The 16,647-nt window shown below is 50.8% G+C and overlaps 1 protein-coding gene across 1 annotated transcript in view; it reads right to left on the minus strand.

The window, feature by feature from the left end:
* Nucleotides 1-2,895: 2,895 nt before the first annotated feature.
* DLGAP3 (DLG associated protein 3) overlaps nucleotides 2,896-16,647 on the minus strand; it is a 58,135-nt gene continuing 44,383 nt past the window's right edge. Inside the window, exons 9-12 of the mRNA XM_069477656.1 lie at nucleotides 5,641-6,125; nucleotides 4,865-4,956; nucleotides 4,429-4,572; nucleotides 2,896-3,752 (exon numbers count right to left, since the gene is read on the minus strand). Coding sequence (XP_069333757.1) covers nucleotides 3,534-3,752; nucleotides 4,429-4,572; nucleotides 4,865-4,956; nucleotides 5,641-6,125 — 940 coding nt within the window. The 3' untranslated portion in view covers nucleotides 2,896-3,533. The remainder of the gene's footprint in view (nucleotides 3,753-4,428; nucleotides 4,573-4,864; nucleotides 4,957-5,640; nucleotides 6,126-16,647) is intronic.

A 16,647-nucleotide genomic window follows, 5' to 3' on the forward strand; every position in this document is an offset into this window, starting at 1 on the left:
CACAACTTTAGCAGCTCCCTCAATCGCCTCCCTGCCTTCCTGTTGCCCCCTCCAGTCCATTTCCACTCTGTTGGCCAAGGGCTCTTCCAAAAACTTAAATAAAACCATGAAATCTCCATCTTAGAGCCCCCACCCCCAACCTCCATGGGTCCCTTCTGCCCATATCTCCTCTGCACCCTCCACAACCCTGTCCTGTCTCCCCTCTTCAGCCTGTGCTCTTCCCACCATCCCCAACACACATGCTCTTTCCTGCCTTTGCCCAAGGGGGTCCCTTTGCCTGAAATGAATGTTCTTCCTTCTATTCCTTGACTGTAAAATGCTAGTACCTCCAGCAAGACCCCGTTTCTCCCAGTTCACAAGGCAGAAAGCTTCCCCAGATCCCCCTATGCTATGGTTTGAATGTTTGTCCCCTCCAAAATTCATGCTGAAATTTAATTTCCATTGTTAACAGTATCAAGAGCTGAGACCTTTAAGAGGTGATTAGGCCATGAGGGCTCCACCCTCATGGGTGGGACTGGTGCCCTGATAAAGATCAAGTTCAGCCCCTTCTTGCTCTCACGTTCTGCCAGGGGGTGCTGCAGCATGAAGGTCCTCGAAAGATGCTGGCACCTTGATATCTGGACTTCCCAGCCTCCAGAACTGTAAGCTGATAGACATCTATCTGTTCACTATAAATTCCCCAGGCTGTGGTGTTCTGTTACAGCAGCACAGAACAGACTAAGCCACCCTGGTTGCTCAAGTCTCTCGCCTCTCATCTCCTCTGCCCCTCAGGACAGCAGGCCTCCCTTTGTACCAGAACATTCTGCAATGGCCAGACTGAGAGCAACTCAAGCACAGGGACTGGATCTACTCTTTCGCTTGTCCATGCAGCTCAGCACAACTGCCCATGCCCTGGCAACCAATCGCTTCCGTCAGCCCCACCCGAGGAGACGTCAGACATCACGTCACTAGCAAGACGAGCACAGAGTTGCAGATGCTGACCTGTTCCTTTGTGCCCACTCCCACATACCTCATGATCCTGGGAAACCCGGCCCAGTTTCTGAGAAAAGTCTTAGACCCATAAAAAGAGGGTTAGACTCAGCCACTTCCCAGCCTTGTGATTTGAGGTAAGTTGTTTAACCTCTCCAAGCCACAGTTTCCTCATCTATAAATGGAGGTGGTAACAGTAACTGCTTTATAGGATTGCTCTGAGTAGCGTCTAGTTCAAACCTCACCCAGCTCCCAATTTTACAGATGAGAAGACAATTTCAGAGAGGTCAAGTGACCTAGCCAAGGCCTCATTTGGCACGTCTGTGGGAAATAGACCAATAAGCATTTCTAGAGGAATCCTGTGGACTGTCATCCAATCTAAGCATTCCGGAACCTGTCTGCCCATGAGAATCACAGTGGGCACCTGTTAGAAACTCATTCAAGGTTAGAGAGCCTATTCACTAAGTCTTGGACCAGGCCCAGGAATGTGTGTGGGATCAGCTCCAAACAGATTCACTTCTGGGAATTCAAATCACACTGGAGCCCTCCCCACCTTCCAGGAGGCTCATGTGGGTGTGTAGGTACCATCTCTACTTTCCAGAAGCAGTCTACCAAACCAGCCTGTAAAATATGTTCGTGCTCCTCTCCTGTTCAAAACCCTTCTATGGCTCCCCACAGCTGTCGGGACTCAGCCCCACCCTCCTCAACATGACCCAAAAGCCGACATAATCAAGTCTCTGCCTCTTCCCAATGCCTCTTCCTCCTCCAGGCCTTTGCACAGCTGTTCTCAGATCTTGGAACATTCTTCCCAGCCCCAGCCCTCCTTGAGCAGCTAATCCCTAACCATCTTTCTGGCACTCACCCCTCTATTTTAACTGCTTGCTTAATTGTCTGTTTCTCCCACTAGACCGTAAACTCCATAAAGGTAGAAACTACATCTGGTTCGGGGATATCCCAGGGTGCTTGACAGTGATAAACATCTGCTGAATAAATAAGTGAATGAGAAGAACTGGTTGGACCACTGTGGCCCAGAAGAGCAGCCAAGCCCCTGGAAGGGTTTCCTCCTGCCTCGGGTGGCACATCAACCCAAAGGACTACTCCAGGAGTGAAAAGGGGGCTTTCTGGGAGGGGTCTTTCAACAAACCCTTTCTAGAAATAAAAGCTCATGATTTGGCATTAGACCTGGGTCCACCGCTTTCAGCCCTCTGACTTTGGACAGGTCATTTAACCTACCCTGAGCTTCAGCTTTCTCATCTGTGGTAAGGACAAGCTACATGCATGTAAAGCATTCACCCCTTGCCTGGCCCACATGAAGCATTCAGTAAATACCAGCCATCAATACTAGGTTTGGGTTGCCATTTAGCTTCCCAGGAGAGGTCTGTTCTTCTACCGCCTCTTCCCCCACTCCAGCCCCCACCAAGGTGCCCACCCACAGGAGGCATCAGAAAATGTGACAGCACTAAACTGAACAGACCTTTTCTGCTGCTGATCAGGAATGACTGGAGTGAAGGAGCACTGTGCCCTCAGGGGAAAGGAAACCAATATTTGTCGATGCCTAATAATACCCACACTCCCTGTTTATTGAGCACATGCTGTGTGCCAGGCGAGCTCCGTGCTTCCTTCTTGGGGAACCCTGGGAGGACTGGGAGCAGAATGGGAAGCAGTGAACTAGGCATAGTGGACAGGTTCCCACTCTCCCTTCTTCACCTCACCCGGACCCCTCCAGGAGGGTCCAGGTCTTTATTGCTGCCACCAGAGGGTCGAACCCCCTGTCCCCCAGCAGGCCCATCCCTGGGAGGAGCTCAGGCAACCCCTGCTGTCCCCAAACCAAGAGTGTGGGCTTCCCAGCCCCCTTCTCCCTCCACCCCCGTCAACCCCACACACGGGGCAGAGGTGGCTTCTTCCGGAGAGAGCAGCTGGCTCGAGTGCAGTTCTGCGTTTTATTTTTCCTGGGATACTCACGGGGATGTGGGAACAGCCACAGGTGTGGTGAGGGGAAGCCCCCATCTCCCCTCCCCAGCCGCTGGGAAAGGGGAGAGGCCCAGGCACGCCGGTCCTGGGTTGGTCCAGCCACTGTGGTCCCTGGGCCCGGTGGGCTGAGGGCTGAGGGCGGAGCCCCAGGGAGGGTGGGACGGGCTCCTAGGCGGGGTTCGGGATTCTTCATAAAAAGCCACGAAGCTTGATCCCCACGAAGCCCAGCCCCGCGGGGTGGGGGGACGCAGAGCCCAGATGGGGGACCTGGCCCGGCCTGGCCCGTGGGGGGAAATAATGGCAGAGATGGTGCCCAAGGGAGGAGGTGGGGACAAAGCGTCGGACCAGGTGGTAGGGGTCCCGGTGGGGGTCGCAGGGCGGAGAGGCACGGCCCCCTGCCCAGCCCGGGCGCCTCCGCGTGGGGTCAGGAAGGTAAAAAACCCACGAGAGCGTGACGGGCAGCAGGAGCCGGGGCGTGCGGTGCCGGCGGGGCGGGCGCACGGGGCGGCCCGTGTTCACAGTGACCTCGACGCTGGGTGTACAGTACGGGTAGAAAACCGCGGGCCCGGGCCGGGCTGGGCGGGCCGGGCCGGTCACAGCCTGGTCTGGGCCTCGGGGATGTAGATCTCGATGCTGTCGGCGCTCTCGGTGGCCGAGCTGTGGCGGAAGGAGGCGGCGCGCTTGGCCGCCAGGAGCCGCTTGCGCGCTTCCTGCCGCTGCCGGTCCACGGAGTCCAGGGAGCGCTCCTTCACCGGCACGCCCCGTCCCCGCAAGGGCTTCTTTGGTATCGGCGGAGGGACCTTCTTCTCCTCCTGCCGGGAGAAAGGCGGCGGCTCAGCTGGGGCGGGGAGCCACCCCCGACACCCCGATTCACGCCCCACGTGCCCCGCCCCAGGGGACGAGAATCGTGTGGCTCCGAACGTGGAAGCGCTCAGAATCGGCCCGATCCCGTGACCTGCAGCCCCAGGTGCGCTAGTTCCGCCAAGGTCAAAACCCCGCATTTTCCATCAAAGCAAGAAGAAACCCAGCGCCCCCTGGTGGAGCCGTTCTCCACAGCGCGCTTCGGAACAATCAGCTTCCCCGACCCGGCAAGGCAACGGGGGTCCACACACCAGGCCCCTGCGCCCCATCGCAGACAGGGTCTAGTGAGCCGGGGGCTGCCAAGACCCTCAAGGCTCTTCTCTCTGGGCCTTGACCCGAGGTGAGGACAGTCTGCTCCTGCTGGGAGGTCTGGTCCTGCTCCCTCAATCTGCACCTGGCGGGCGTCACCCCGAGGCAGCCACGGGGTTCTGGCAACTCAAGCACTGGGGCCAAACAGACGGAAGTGACCAGGAATGTGGTCATTCTGGAAGGCGATGGTCACCCATCACCTGCCCAAAGCTGCCCTTGCTGCCCGTGGGTCTCTTCTGCCCCTCACCCCCACACCTCTTAGAGTAAGGGGACTTTCCAGAGTCTAGGTCTTCGCTTGAAGGGACACCCCCCGCCAACCTTAGGCTCCAGGAGTTTCCAGCTGTTGGCCTTGAGTTGCTGTAGCTCCAGGAACTTGAGGGTCACATCCTCGATGGAGAGCTGCAGGAGGTCCCAGAAACCCGCCAGGTCCTGGAAGGTGGGCACGGGGAACGCAGTGGGGTCCTGCAGCGGAGGGAGGCAGGGGGAACACGGGAAAGTCTGAGCCCCAGTCAGGACCAGAGAAAGCCCTTTCCACCCTCACTGTCAGGAAGTTCAACCTGGGAGAGTGGGGCAGGGGACAAGAAAGAGCCCAGGCCTTTCCCTCTTGGGCACAAATCCCTGGCCCCAGCTCCAGGAACAATACTCAACAGCTACCCCGGCAGGGACACAAACCTAGTCTGGCCTCCAGGCACACACACGCTCTGAGTCACCTGCCAGGTACGCACACCTGGCAGGCTCTCCTGTGGGTGCTCACCATGCTTTGCTGACACAGCCGGAAGAACTGCTGAACCTTCTGGGACAGGAGCAGTTGTGTGCTGCCCACGGCACTGCGGATCTTCTCCAGGACTGGAAAGCAGAAGGAAATTCGGGAGGGGAATGATGCAGCCCCTCTCCCGCCTCCAGGGTGTCTGCCCTCCCTTGTTTGGCACTGTCTATCCATCAGTCTCCTCCAGCCCCAGCCCCAGCCCATCATCCTCAAGTTCCTAATAAGCAGTTCCTATTGCACTTCGCCAGGAAGACTGCATCCCCGGGCACCGATGTTCCTTCCTGCACTCGACCTCCATTTGTGGAGTGCTCAGCCTCCCGCATCCTTTCTCCCTCCTGTGTCTCCCTCCCGTGTCTCCCTCCCAGATGCAGATCAGCCCCAGCCTTAGCCAGGGCACTAGCTCTGACCGCCCAGTGGCTGAACTTTGTCACTCATCAGTGCATGACTCCTTGGCTCATTAAGAATTAGTAATTTCATGTACATGACACTTGTCTTCCTAGTCACGATCCCATCAGCCTGGGGATTCTGGGGTAGGACTGTGTCTCCCCTCAGACTGGACTCAAAGGGAAGGGCCATGACCTCCCTGGGGCCAGGACCATGTCTACTTAGCTGAATCTCCTTCATCTGCCTCAGATATGATCTGACATTGTGAACTGCCTCCCCTTCTGCCTTGAAGTCCTGGCCCCACCTCCTGGATCAGACGTAGATCCCCACACCAGTCCAGATCTGAACAGAGTCCCCTCACGCCCACCGCGGGGACTCACTCTCCTCGGGCAGCTCATAGTCCTCCGCCTCGCGCTCCATCTGCTGGCACCAGTGCTCCAGCTTCTCCACCTCTGCCCGCAGCATCTTGATGAACCACTCGCCGTCCCGTGGGCAGGGGGACGTGCGGCCTGAGTCGGGGAGACTACGTGAACCGCGCTCCATCCAGGAGTCACGGCGGCCGGCCCCGGGGCCAGGGGTGGGGGCAGGGGCAGGGCCAGGTGACCCATCGGTGGCGGGTGGCTCGTACGGCAGTGGGTAGCCCTCGCGGTAGGCCCACTGGCCCTGCGTGTGGACCGTGCGGAAGACTGAGTAGGTGGGGGCCCGGGGTCCAGGCTGGGGCTCAGAGGCGTGCCTCTGGAAGGAGCGTCCGAACTGCAGGGCCTTGTCTTCTGTGGCCACTGTGGCCAGGCCTGCCAGGCCCTCCAGCTCCAGGTCTGCCTGAACGCCGGCCGTCACACTGTTGGAGCGCTTGAACCTCGCCCGCCTGGAGAGAGAGGTGGCTGTCATCTGTGCCCCTGCCCAGGCTCATGCCAGCCCTCACCCCCACCCCAGGCAAAGGGAAGGGAACCAGGAAGGGAATCTACAAAGTGATGGACGTTACGCACTTTAAATATATTAGTCCTTACAACAGATAGGTACATAAGATACCTGCCTATTGCACTGCCTCTAGACAGTGGTGATATTCAAACTACTTAACAACCAGCACTCCATGGACAGAACAGATGCTGGCATACACCAGTCACAGCAGGCACAGACCAAAGTGCTGGAGCAGCACCCTGGAGAAGCTGGATTGTGGAGCAGACCAGAGGGGCCAGGGAGGTAAATGGCTCTTTACCAAGGATGCAGTAGTTCAGTATTTCAACAAATGTTATGTCCAGGCTAGTTTATACCAGCTGTACTAGTTGTGTCCTCAGCCCTACCTAGAGATGAGTAACCTAAGGCCCAGAGAGGCCCACAGTCACCCAGCTTCAAAGGAGCAGAGCCAAGATTTGGACCCAGGGCTGCTGGGCTGCACAGTCCAACCACATTGCACTGTACCAGCTGCCAGAGCATCACAGGAAGAAATGCCTTGGAGCAGCTGGGCTGCAGCTGGGAGGACTTCTCCTCTAGGGACCCCGGCGGCTCAGCCTCAGAGCCTGGCCAGACACAGCGAGCCAGTGCCAGTGGAGCTGAATTAAGTTGTTGGCAGGAATGACATAGGGCCTGGAAATTTCTTGCCTTCGAGTTAATAATATGCAAATCTTATGCAAAAGAGAAAGTCTATTGACCTTGTTCATTTCCCTCCCCCACCCTGAGTTCAGAGTTCTTTTCTATAAAGAAGTCAGTGGCCTCCTGGGACGCATGAGGTGGGGCCACACAATACTTCAAGAAGTGGGAGTCAGGAGATGTGGGAGGTGGGGGATGAACAGAAGTTCAAGGTCTGGAAATTCAAGGACCACAAAAGAAAGGCCTATCTAATCTGAGCTACCTCCACCCCTCCCTGGTCAGAAGGGAGAGGGGTTTGTGGGGCCAGCTTTAGGGGTCCCTCCAGCTTCCCAAGAGGCTCTCCCAACCCCCGCAACTTCAGCCTTTCTCCTGCTGCCCAGGCCTGCTCTCCCTGCCTGCCTGCCTGCTTCCCTCCAGCTGGCAGGCTGCCTGCTGGGAGCCTGTTGCCATAGAAACTAGGCCCAGAAGGATGCTGCAGGACCCAGGAAAGAGAGATGCACTCATGTGCAGTCTCCAACAAGCCCTATGTCCCAGCCCCCACCCGAAGAAAGAGGAGGAGAGAGAACATATCCTCTTTGCCTCCCACATACTCTCCTCCTTGGGGTCTGCCCTGTCCAGCCCCGGTCAAGGCTTGCATCACCATCTGTCCTGATGATCAGATTGGCCTCCTTTCAGATACCTCTGCCTTCACTCAGTACGCTGCAGAGGAAGAGCACTGGACAAGGAGTCAGAGCTGAGTCTTAACACTGGCTTTATCACCGTGTGCCTTTGGGAAGTCACTGACCCTCCATCCGGGCCACTCAATGTGCGTGTGTGTTTAAAATATATTATATATTAAATATAACTATATACATATCTCCCTTAAAAAAAAACACAAACATACACACATGTATATATATAATTATAGAAATAGATCAGTAATTGCCAAGGTACCTCCCCTCTCTAAAATCATACCTTGCATGTTTTAAGATCTGGGGCCCAACAATCCCTCCCCAGTCCACCCAAGACTGCAGTAGTCTTCCTGAAGCTGAGCTCTGCCAAGTCATTCCCCTGCTCAAAACCCTTCCATAGCTCCCCATTGCCAATAAGATAAAGTCCAAACTTCCAATGCTGCCATTTAGTTGAGGTCCCCATACCCTGGATGGTATATAAGTCCTCCTCCTTGACCTCATCTCCCCCACATTCTCCTTGTTTCCCAGATTACACATGATCCTGACTCTAAGCCTTTGCAGACGCTGGGCCCCTGCCTAAGATGGCCTTCCTCCTCCTCGCTCCCTGCCCATTCCCTGCTCAAGTCCGGCTTCCTCTGTGACCCTCCTGACTGCCCCCAAGACCACTCCTCAGTACCATACCCCCAGCAGTCCTCCTGCCTTCAGAGGCAGCCTTGCCATTTGGTTAAATTTTTCTGTCTTTCTGGTAAGAGTCTTGTGTGTCTAACTGAACTGATAGGATGCTCCTTGGCTTGCTTTGAATATTTTTATACCTTTGAGCTCCAGTTACCCTCCTTCAGAGCTTTAGCAGTTGCAGACCACAGAGGTAAAGGAGGGGTTTGCCCCAATAAATACGTTCCTGAAGATGTGCCATCCCTGCTTGCTTTCCCGTTATCCCTGCTAAACCAAGGGTCTGGCCTTTGGCACCACTGGAATCTCTGCCTTTCACCTGTGCTCTGAGAAATCCTGAGAAGCACACTCTGTCTTGATGGAAAAGCCACACAGTCTGGGACAGAAGCATAACATGTCCCAGGCTCCGGGCTTCTCAAGTCACGATCTCAGCAAGCTCTCCCATGTGTTTGCCTCAAGGAAGACCAAAGATGCTCAGGAGCTCATGGGACAACTGGAAGCACCGTCCCCACCAACACTCCCAGCCAGGGGCCAGAGGTGTGTACAGCACAGGCAGGACAAGGTCATCCTTGTGCAAGTGGCATTTAACACCAGCAGTGTGGGACAAGATCACCCAAGAAAAGAACAATGCATCAAAGGTCCAAAGATCCAAGGCCCCGGGGAACATGGACATTTCAGGGGCAGGGAGAGACACTGTGGCCCACAGAGGAGTCTAAGCCAGAGCGGAAGATGAAGAAAACCAGAAGAAAGTCACCTAAAGGCAGATAAGGGAGAAAAAGGTCTCGGGAAGGAACGAGCAGCCAGCATGGGAAACGCAGGTGGGAAGAAGGAAAGGTGCCCACTGACTTGGCAATGTGGCAGCTACTGGTGATCAGAGCAAGAGTGGGCTTGGTGGAACGTGGGGGCAGACGCGGATACAGCAGGTTGTCAGGAGGTGGAGAAAACTTGTCAAGACAACTCTCAAAGAGCTTGGCTGAGAAGGGAGGAAGAAAGAAGGGAATGTACTGTTAAAGGAGGGGTGTTGTGTTTGGGGTGGCTCTTGCATGCCATGTCCTGCGGGAAAGGGACCTGAGGGGAAGGCAGAACAGTGGCCGCCCAAAGAGGTCCTCATCCCGATCCGCAGAACCGGTGTCTAGTTACCTTCATGGCAAAAAGGACTTTGCAGGTGTGATTAAGGATCCTGAGACCAGGAGACTACCTTGGATTATCCAGGTGTAGCCACACGGTCTCTATAAGTGACAGAGGGAGGCAGGAGAGTCAGAGGAGGAGACTGCAGGACAGAATCAAGGTTGGACTGATGCAACGTGAGGACCCCACCCGCCGTCGCTGGCTTCGAAGGTAGAAACGGGCCATGGGCCAAGGCACGCAGACGGCCTCCGTAAACTGTGAAAGGTGACAAAAATGGATTCTTCCCAGAGCCTCCAGAAGGGACGCAGTCCTGCCAACACCTTGTGTTTAGCCCACTTTGAAACCCAGCTGGGGCTTCTGACCTCCAGAAATGTTAAGACACTAAATCTGCATTGTTTTAGTTCACTAACTCTGTGCTAGTTTGTTTCGGCAGGAATAGGAAACTGAAACAACCTGCACGGAGAAATTGATTGAAGACAGAGGCAGCAGCCCGAGGAACCAGATATACGGCGAATTAAAAAAAAATAACCTCCTCTGAGTACTTAGTATGTGCCAGGCCCAGCGCTTTACATGAGTAAACATGCCCAATGCTCACAAATAGTCCCACAATAAGGGTGTTAGCGCCATCCCTATTTACAGATGAGAAAACTGAGGCTTAGAGAGGTTAAGTGACTTCCTAGGATGAAAACTGATGCCTCAACCTCTGAAGCAGGGCTGCTGGAGGAGGCAAGGGAAGAGACGCAAGCAAGTGGGAGGCTGGTCTGGACGGAGACAGAGGTGCCACCGGTTGACCTCAATCATTGCAATGACGGAGATTTGGGAGCGGGGTGGGGGAAGGAATGAGAATGAGCAGCCCGTGTACTCTGGAGCCTTGCCCAGGTCCAAAACCCAGCTCTAGGGACTGTGCCTTGTTTCCCCATCTATAAATGAGAATGATAATAGTACCCGCTCACAGGGTTGTGTGAGATAATATATGGAAAGCGCTTAGAACAGCACTTTGCCTTCCTTCCCATTGTGTCAGCTATTACAGACCAGCAGGACGGTCTGTGGCGCGCACTGAAAAGAAAGGGAGCGAGACAAACACAACAATCCGAATGCAGCGCTGAGAGCCCAGCTAGGGCATTGTGGTTATTAATTACGATGATTGCGCTTGGTCATTTCCATCTGTTCTCCCACAGCACTCGGAACAAAACCTCTTTTATACTGCATATCACATCGTATTGTGGTTAGTTATTTGCATATCCGCCTCCCGCACTAAATTGGACAGTTCCTCACACATAAACATTGACCGGTGGTTGGATGGCTGGTTGGAAGGATGGTAGAGACCACTAATTATCCCCCTGCATCCATTCTCCCTTTCTTCCTTAGTAACAGAATCCCACAATTTTAAGCTGGACAGTGCACACTTTGAATAAAGATCCTTTTCCCAATATCTCTTACAACTAAGTGTAACCATGTGGCTAAGTTCAAGCCCACAGGATATGAGCAGAAGTGGTGTGTGCAACTTCCAGAAAGCGTTCTTAAAAGGAGGGGGTATGCCCTTCTTATTGCCTTCCCCCTTCCTAATGACCAGAACGCAGACATGATGGCTGGACCTCAAGCAGCCACCTTGGAACATGCGTTGGAAGGCATGGGATAAGGGTGGAGGGACAATAAGGTAGAAGAAGCCTGGGTCCTCACACTGTGGGGCACCTACCAGACCTCATCTCACTCTCCCTGGACTTCCACTAATCCAGAGAGAAATAAACTTCTATCATATTTAAGTCATTGATGTTTGGGGGTTTAACTCACAAACTTTATCCTAACTATAACAAGTGAATTTTCAGAGTAGTGAAGTTCAGGGCTTATGTCCCCATTCCGTTTTTGATTTGGCAGTATTTGCCGTGGTCTTCACCGACAGCTGTCAGCACAGATAGAAACTGGCTTCAGCTGTGAGTTAGTGTGTAACAATGCGTTCACAGTATTTTCTCCCTGAGCCTTTAAATGAGGCTGTGGAAGCCTCCTCCCCTTGAGTTCTGCAAGGTAACGAGTGCATTCCTGATGATTCTGCAGGTTGTTATCATAGTTCCTTCTGGGAGAGTGTCTATTGTGATTCTCTAGGGGATGACATAAAAGCCTCCGGGAAGAAACTGGACTGTCCCCAGAGACACAGTATCCAAGGAATGCTCAATATCCAGAAGTTGTGAAGAGGTTTTTCCAGGAGTGTTTGGCAGCAGGCTGGCAGAGTGGGAGGGGGACCGGGCAGAGAGGAGGAAGGGCAGTGATATTTCAGCAAGGCACAGCCACCAGGTACTGGTTCCTACAGAGCTCCTCTCTGAGAAAGCACCTAAGAGCTTAAACACATCGTCAAGCAGGAGTCCCTGCGGCCACCCCCCCAGACTGGGTGCTGTGACAGTGATGCCAAGGTGGGGCGAGTGTGGGAGAGGTAAGAGGAGTCGAGAAGGCCAGTCAGGAACCATGCTGGAGTTAAAGGCTGAGGAACGGAGGCAGCGTCTGCGCCCAGGCCTCCGTGCACAGTCAGCTCCTCGTCGCCGTCGCACGACTGTTCGTGGACTAGAACTTCACGAGGAAGGAAGCTTCCTTCCCAGGGCCTGAGGGGCCATTCTTTCACCAAATACCCTGTCAAGGTCCCGAAGCTAGAAATGACCATAATGCTAAGGAAGGGATGGGCAGGCCTTGCTACACAGAGTCCTCCGGGTGGCCCTGGGTGGGCACGAGTGGGCATAAGTAGGGTTGTCAGATAAAATACAGAACTCCCAGTTAAATTTGAATTTCAGATAAATAACAGGTTTTTTTAAGTATAAGTATGTCCCAAATATTGCATGGGACACATTTGTACTATAATTTATTCCTTGTTTATCTGATAATCAAATTTAACCGGACATCTTGATCGTTTATGTTTATTTATTTTGGTGGGTTTTTTTGATGGTGGTGGTGGTTTTGTTTTCGATAAATCTAGAGTTTAAGATAAGTTCTTACTGTGAGGGACCTAGGGATGAAAGATACAAGGGGACCTCATGGTTAGAGAGAGTTGGAAGCAAAAATCATATTTTCTATGACCTCAAAAGGCCCCAGGAACAGCCTTTTCCTTCATGATTTTTTTTTTTTTTTTTGAGTCTCACTTTGTTACCCAAGCTGGTCTCAAACCCCTGAGCTCAGTCTCATGTCTCAGCCTCCTGAGTAGCTGGGATTACAGTCATGCACCACCACACTCAGCGAGTCTTCCATTATAATATTCACCAAGGACATTTGATGCATTATTTTGCCATGGCCCAGTGTGTGCTGGGTCTGGGAAGATGGGTGCAGTAAAGATGCCTTGAGACAGGGCTGGTAACTGTTTAAGTATGTTTTCTCTCACCACAGGGCCTTAGCATATACTGATCCTTCTGCCTGGAATATATTTATCTCCCATTTTCACTCTGTTAATTTTTGTTCATCCTTCAGATCTCCACCCAAATGTCACTTCTCCAGCAAAGCCATGCCTGACTCCTCTGACCTTCCATTGTACACTCTCATGGCTCACATACCTCTCCTTTGTGGCACCTGTCATCATTTATGAGCTTCTTAGGTTAACATGGTGATAAGCTTTGCAAGGGCAGGGGCTGTGACAGGTTCTGCCCACCTTTGTATTCTCAGTGCCCAGCACAGTATTTGGCAAATAATAGGAATCCAATAAATATCTGTGGACAAATGAATCTTGGGTGGGGGTGCAATGGAAATAGAACTGAAGGGGCACCAGCCCCTACCCCATACATACTAAGCCAAGTCATCGCTCCTGATGGGCAACTGGAAGGACCCACAGAGAACTCCCAGATACAAGGGGCAATAAGTCCAAACTCCTCACCCAAGAGAACATCCTGAAAAGCAGAAAAGGGGAGACATTTCCTGCTTAGTAAATTTTTTTTTTTTAGAGATAGGGTCTCACTCGGTCACCCAGACTGGAGTGCAGCGGCACAATCATAGCTCAGTGCAACCTTGAACTCCTGGGTTCAAGTGATCCTCCTTTCTCAGCCTTCTGAGTAGCTGGGACTATAGGTGCACACTGCTGTACTCAGCTAATCTTTTTATCTTTTGTAGAGACAGGGTCTAGCTATGTTGCCAAGGCTGGTCTCAAACTCCTGGCCTCACGCAATCCTCCTGTCTCGGCTCTCAAAGTGCTGGGATTATAGGTGTGAGCCACTGCACCTGGCCCTGCCCAGCAATTTTTAAAACCAACATACAGAGAGAGACAGATACTAGGATGAGCCAAACAGGAGTAAGGACGAGAGAGTCTAAGAAAATGGGGTGGCAATGGGCGGGGGGCTAGTCCTGGATGCTGGCCTAGCAAGGCTGCTGGAATTCATGGCTCACTGTTATATACCAGTTGGGGCATGGTGTGTGGTGAGTCAGACTTAAAGTGCCAGGGACATAAGGGACAGAAAGGACTGTGCACGTGGATAACGAAGGATGCCCGTAGCAGACAGGCAAGGGAGCTTGGCCAGAGAGATGGGCCAGATTTCCCCTCTCCCCACCTGTCACTCCTTCTGAACTCCCAGTGTGATCACCTGTCCTAGGCAATTCGGTTCTTTAGACACATATTCAACACCATCTCCCTCCTCAGCCACCCCACCCAGATCTTACCAAGCACCTGCACGAGAGCAAGGAAGACCACACTCTCTGCCTGTCCCTGGCCTTCCCTGACATCCGCTCCAAAATACTTCTCAAATGGGTCCACTTCTCTCTGCATCCTCTGCTATTAGCCCAGTCTAGTCTAGCCCAGTCCACTGATCAATACAGCATGCTGAACCAACTCAGGAAGCCCCCACCCACGCCCCAAACACAGAGAAATGCTGGATGAAATAAAATCAAAAAGGTGTTTTTGCTACTATGCCAAGCTTGAAAATAGGAAAGAGAAATCTTCAGATACCAAAAGCAAAAAGGAAATTCAAAATCTGAGTAGTGAGAGAGGGTTCTAAGCCAAGTGAGCCACAGGGACATCGGGCCAGACATATGCTAGAGGCTAGAAGGAAATGCCGAGGGAGGATGAGAGGAGAGACCCCAAACCTGTGCACCATGAGGAGCTGGAAGGAGACCCCGTGCAGAAAGCCAGCAGCCAAGAAGGTCTGTTTCATTTACAAACCTGGACTAGAAAATTCATGCTAGGGATCCAGGAATGTGGTCTGGAAGTAGGATGCAGGGAAATCAGAACGTTAAGGCATCTTTGTGGGGAGGTGTGGGGTTCACAAGGAATGTAAGAAACCTCAAGCTGAGATAAAACCGGTCCCAAGCTCAAGCAGTACGTCAGCATGAAGGAAACTGAACCCATGAGGAAGGAGTGGGCTGTAAAAAACAATAGCGAACACTTAAATGCCTAAAACATGTTTGTAAATCTAAACGCCTAACCCATAAGAGCCGCAACAGCAGCTGATTTAGCAGAGACTTTGAAAGAGGTGTAATCAAAATACCAGACAAATATAACATGGAAGATGGGAGGAGAAAGCTAAGGAAATTGAAATGTTCCACCGTTTTTATTTTGTGCCTAAGAGGGCTAGAATTACTGACAATTTTAGATTTTATTAGAAAAATATGAAATTAAGTAAATCTGTGAAATTTGTAAAGGAAATCACTACTAAAATGTAAACTTCCAAAGCAGTGTAGGGAAGAAGAGAAATAAGCAGCTCAATAGAAAATAGAAAGCAGGAGAGGGAGGAGCAAAGAAAAACATGTCAACAAGAACATTTCTAAAGAGATGATAGAAATGAGTCCAAATCAGAAATCAGAATATATCTAGATGGATTAAATATGTCTACTCAACTCCAGCTACATATCACTTATAAGCAACACACCTAAAACATAAGGATAGAGGAAGGTTGGAAATAAAAGGATGGAAAAAGATATTAATATGTCAGAAAGTTAACCAAAAGAAAGCATTCATAGCAATAAAATCAGGCAAAAAACAACTCCAAGGCAAAAACCATTAATAAGGATGTAAAACAGTCTATTTAATGATAAAGGAGCCAACTCACAGAGAAGATACAACAATCATAAGCTTGAATGCTTATAAACTGCATACTCTCAAAAATTAATAAAGTTACTAGAGAAATTAATATACCTACCATTATGGAGACAGGATCTCACTCCATCACCCAGGCTGGAGTGCAGTGTGCAATCATAGCTCCCTACAGCCTCCAACTCTTAGGCTCAGGTGAACCTCCCATCTCAGCCTCCTGAGTAGCTGAAACTATAGGTGTGCACCACCATGCCCAGCTAATTTTTTTTTTTTCATTTTTCATAGAGATGGGTCTCACTATGTTTCCCAGGCTGGTCTCAAACTCCTGGCCTCAAGCAGTCCTCCTGCCTCAGCCTCCCAAAGTGTTGAGATTCCAGGTGTGAGCCATTGTGCCCAGCTGATGGTGAGACCTTTTTTAATGTAATTCTTTCAGAACTAGTAGATCAAATGTACCCAAAAAAGCATAAACATTTGAAAAATATAATTTATAAGTTTGACCATATATATGATATATAATATATACAATATATGTATCTCTGATGGAGGAAGCTTCAAAAAATTCTAAGGAATAAATGTAATACAGACATATGCTATGACCATAATGTTGCAAATTCAGAAGTCAATAATGAGGCCAGGCATGGACTCTGTCTCAAAAAAAAAAAAATAAAGTAGTAGAAGAAAGGAAATATTAAATATTGCTCACCAAAACCAAAAACTACTTCTTTAAAAGACTAATAAAATACAATTTAAAAAGTATATTTAAATGATAAAAATATACAAACCTCAGCCAAAGCTGATCAAGGAATAGAGGTAAGGCATAAATATATGGTATTAGGAACAAAAAGGGAGCTATAACCTAGAGATACAATAAACACTTTATTATAATACTATGAGAAAGAATATTTTGTGCCAAAAATTTTGAAAACCACCAAAATTGACTCAACAAGAAAAATTTAATCAGAATAGATCAATAACCACTGAAGAAACTGAACCTGTAGTTTTAAAAGTTTCTCCTATCCCAAAAAGGCATCAGGCATAGATAGTTTTATAGGCAAACTTTACCAAATCTTGATGAACAGATCATTCCTACTTTACACAAATTATTCAAAAGAACAGAAACATAGAGAAAGCTACCAAATTCATTTTGAGTCTAGCATAACCTTAATACCCGAACTGAATAACAACAATAAAAACAAAATTGTAGGCCAATATCACTTGTGAACATAGATATAAAAATCTTAAAGTAACAGCTATTCAAAAATCTAGCAGTATATGTAAAAATAATATAGCAAGACTGTGACAAAAACTGCTAGAGCTCTGTGTATCCATTCTTGTCTTTGTCT

The sequence above is a fragment of the Eulemur rufifrons genome, chromosome 8 (assembly GCF_041146395.1).
Source record: "Eulemur rufifrons isolate Redbay chromosome 8, OSU_ERuf_1, whole genome shotgun sequence".
Classification (NCBI taxonomy): domain Eukaryota; kingdom Metazoa; phylum Chordata; class Mammalia; order Primates; family Lemuridae; genus Eulemur; species Eulemur rufifrons.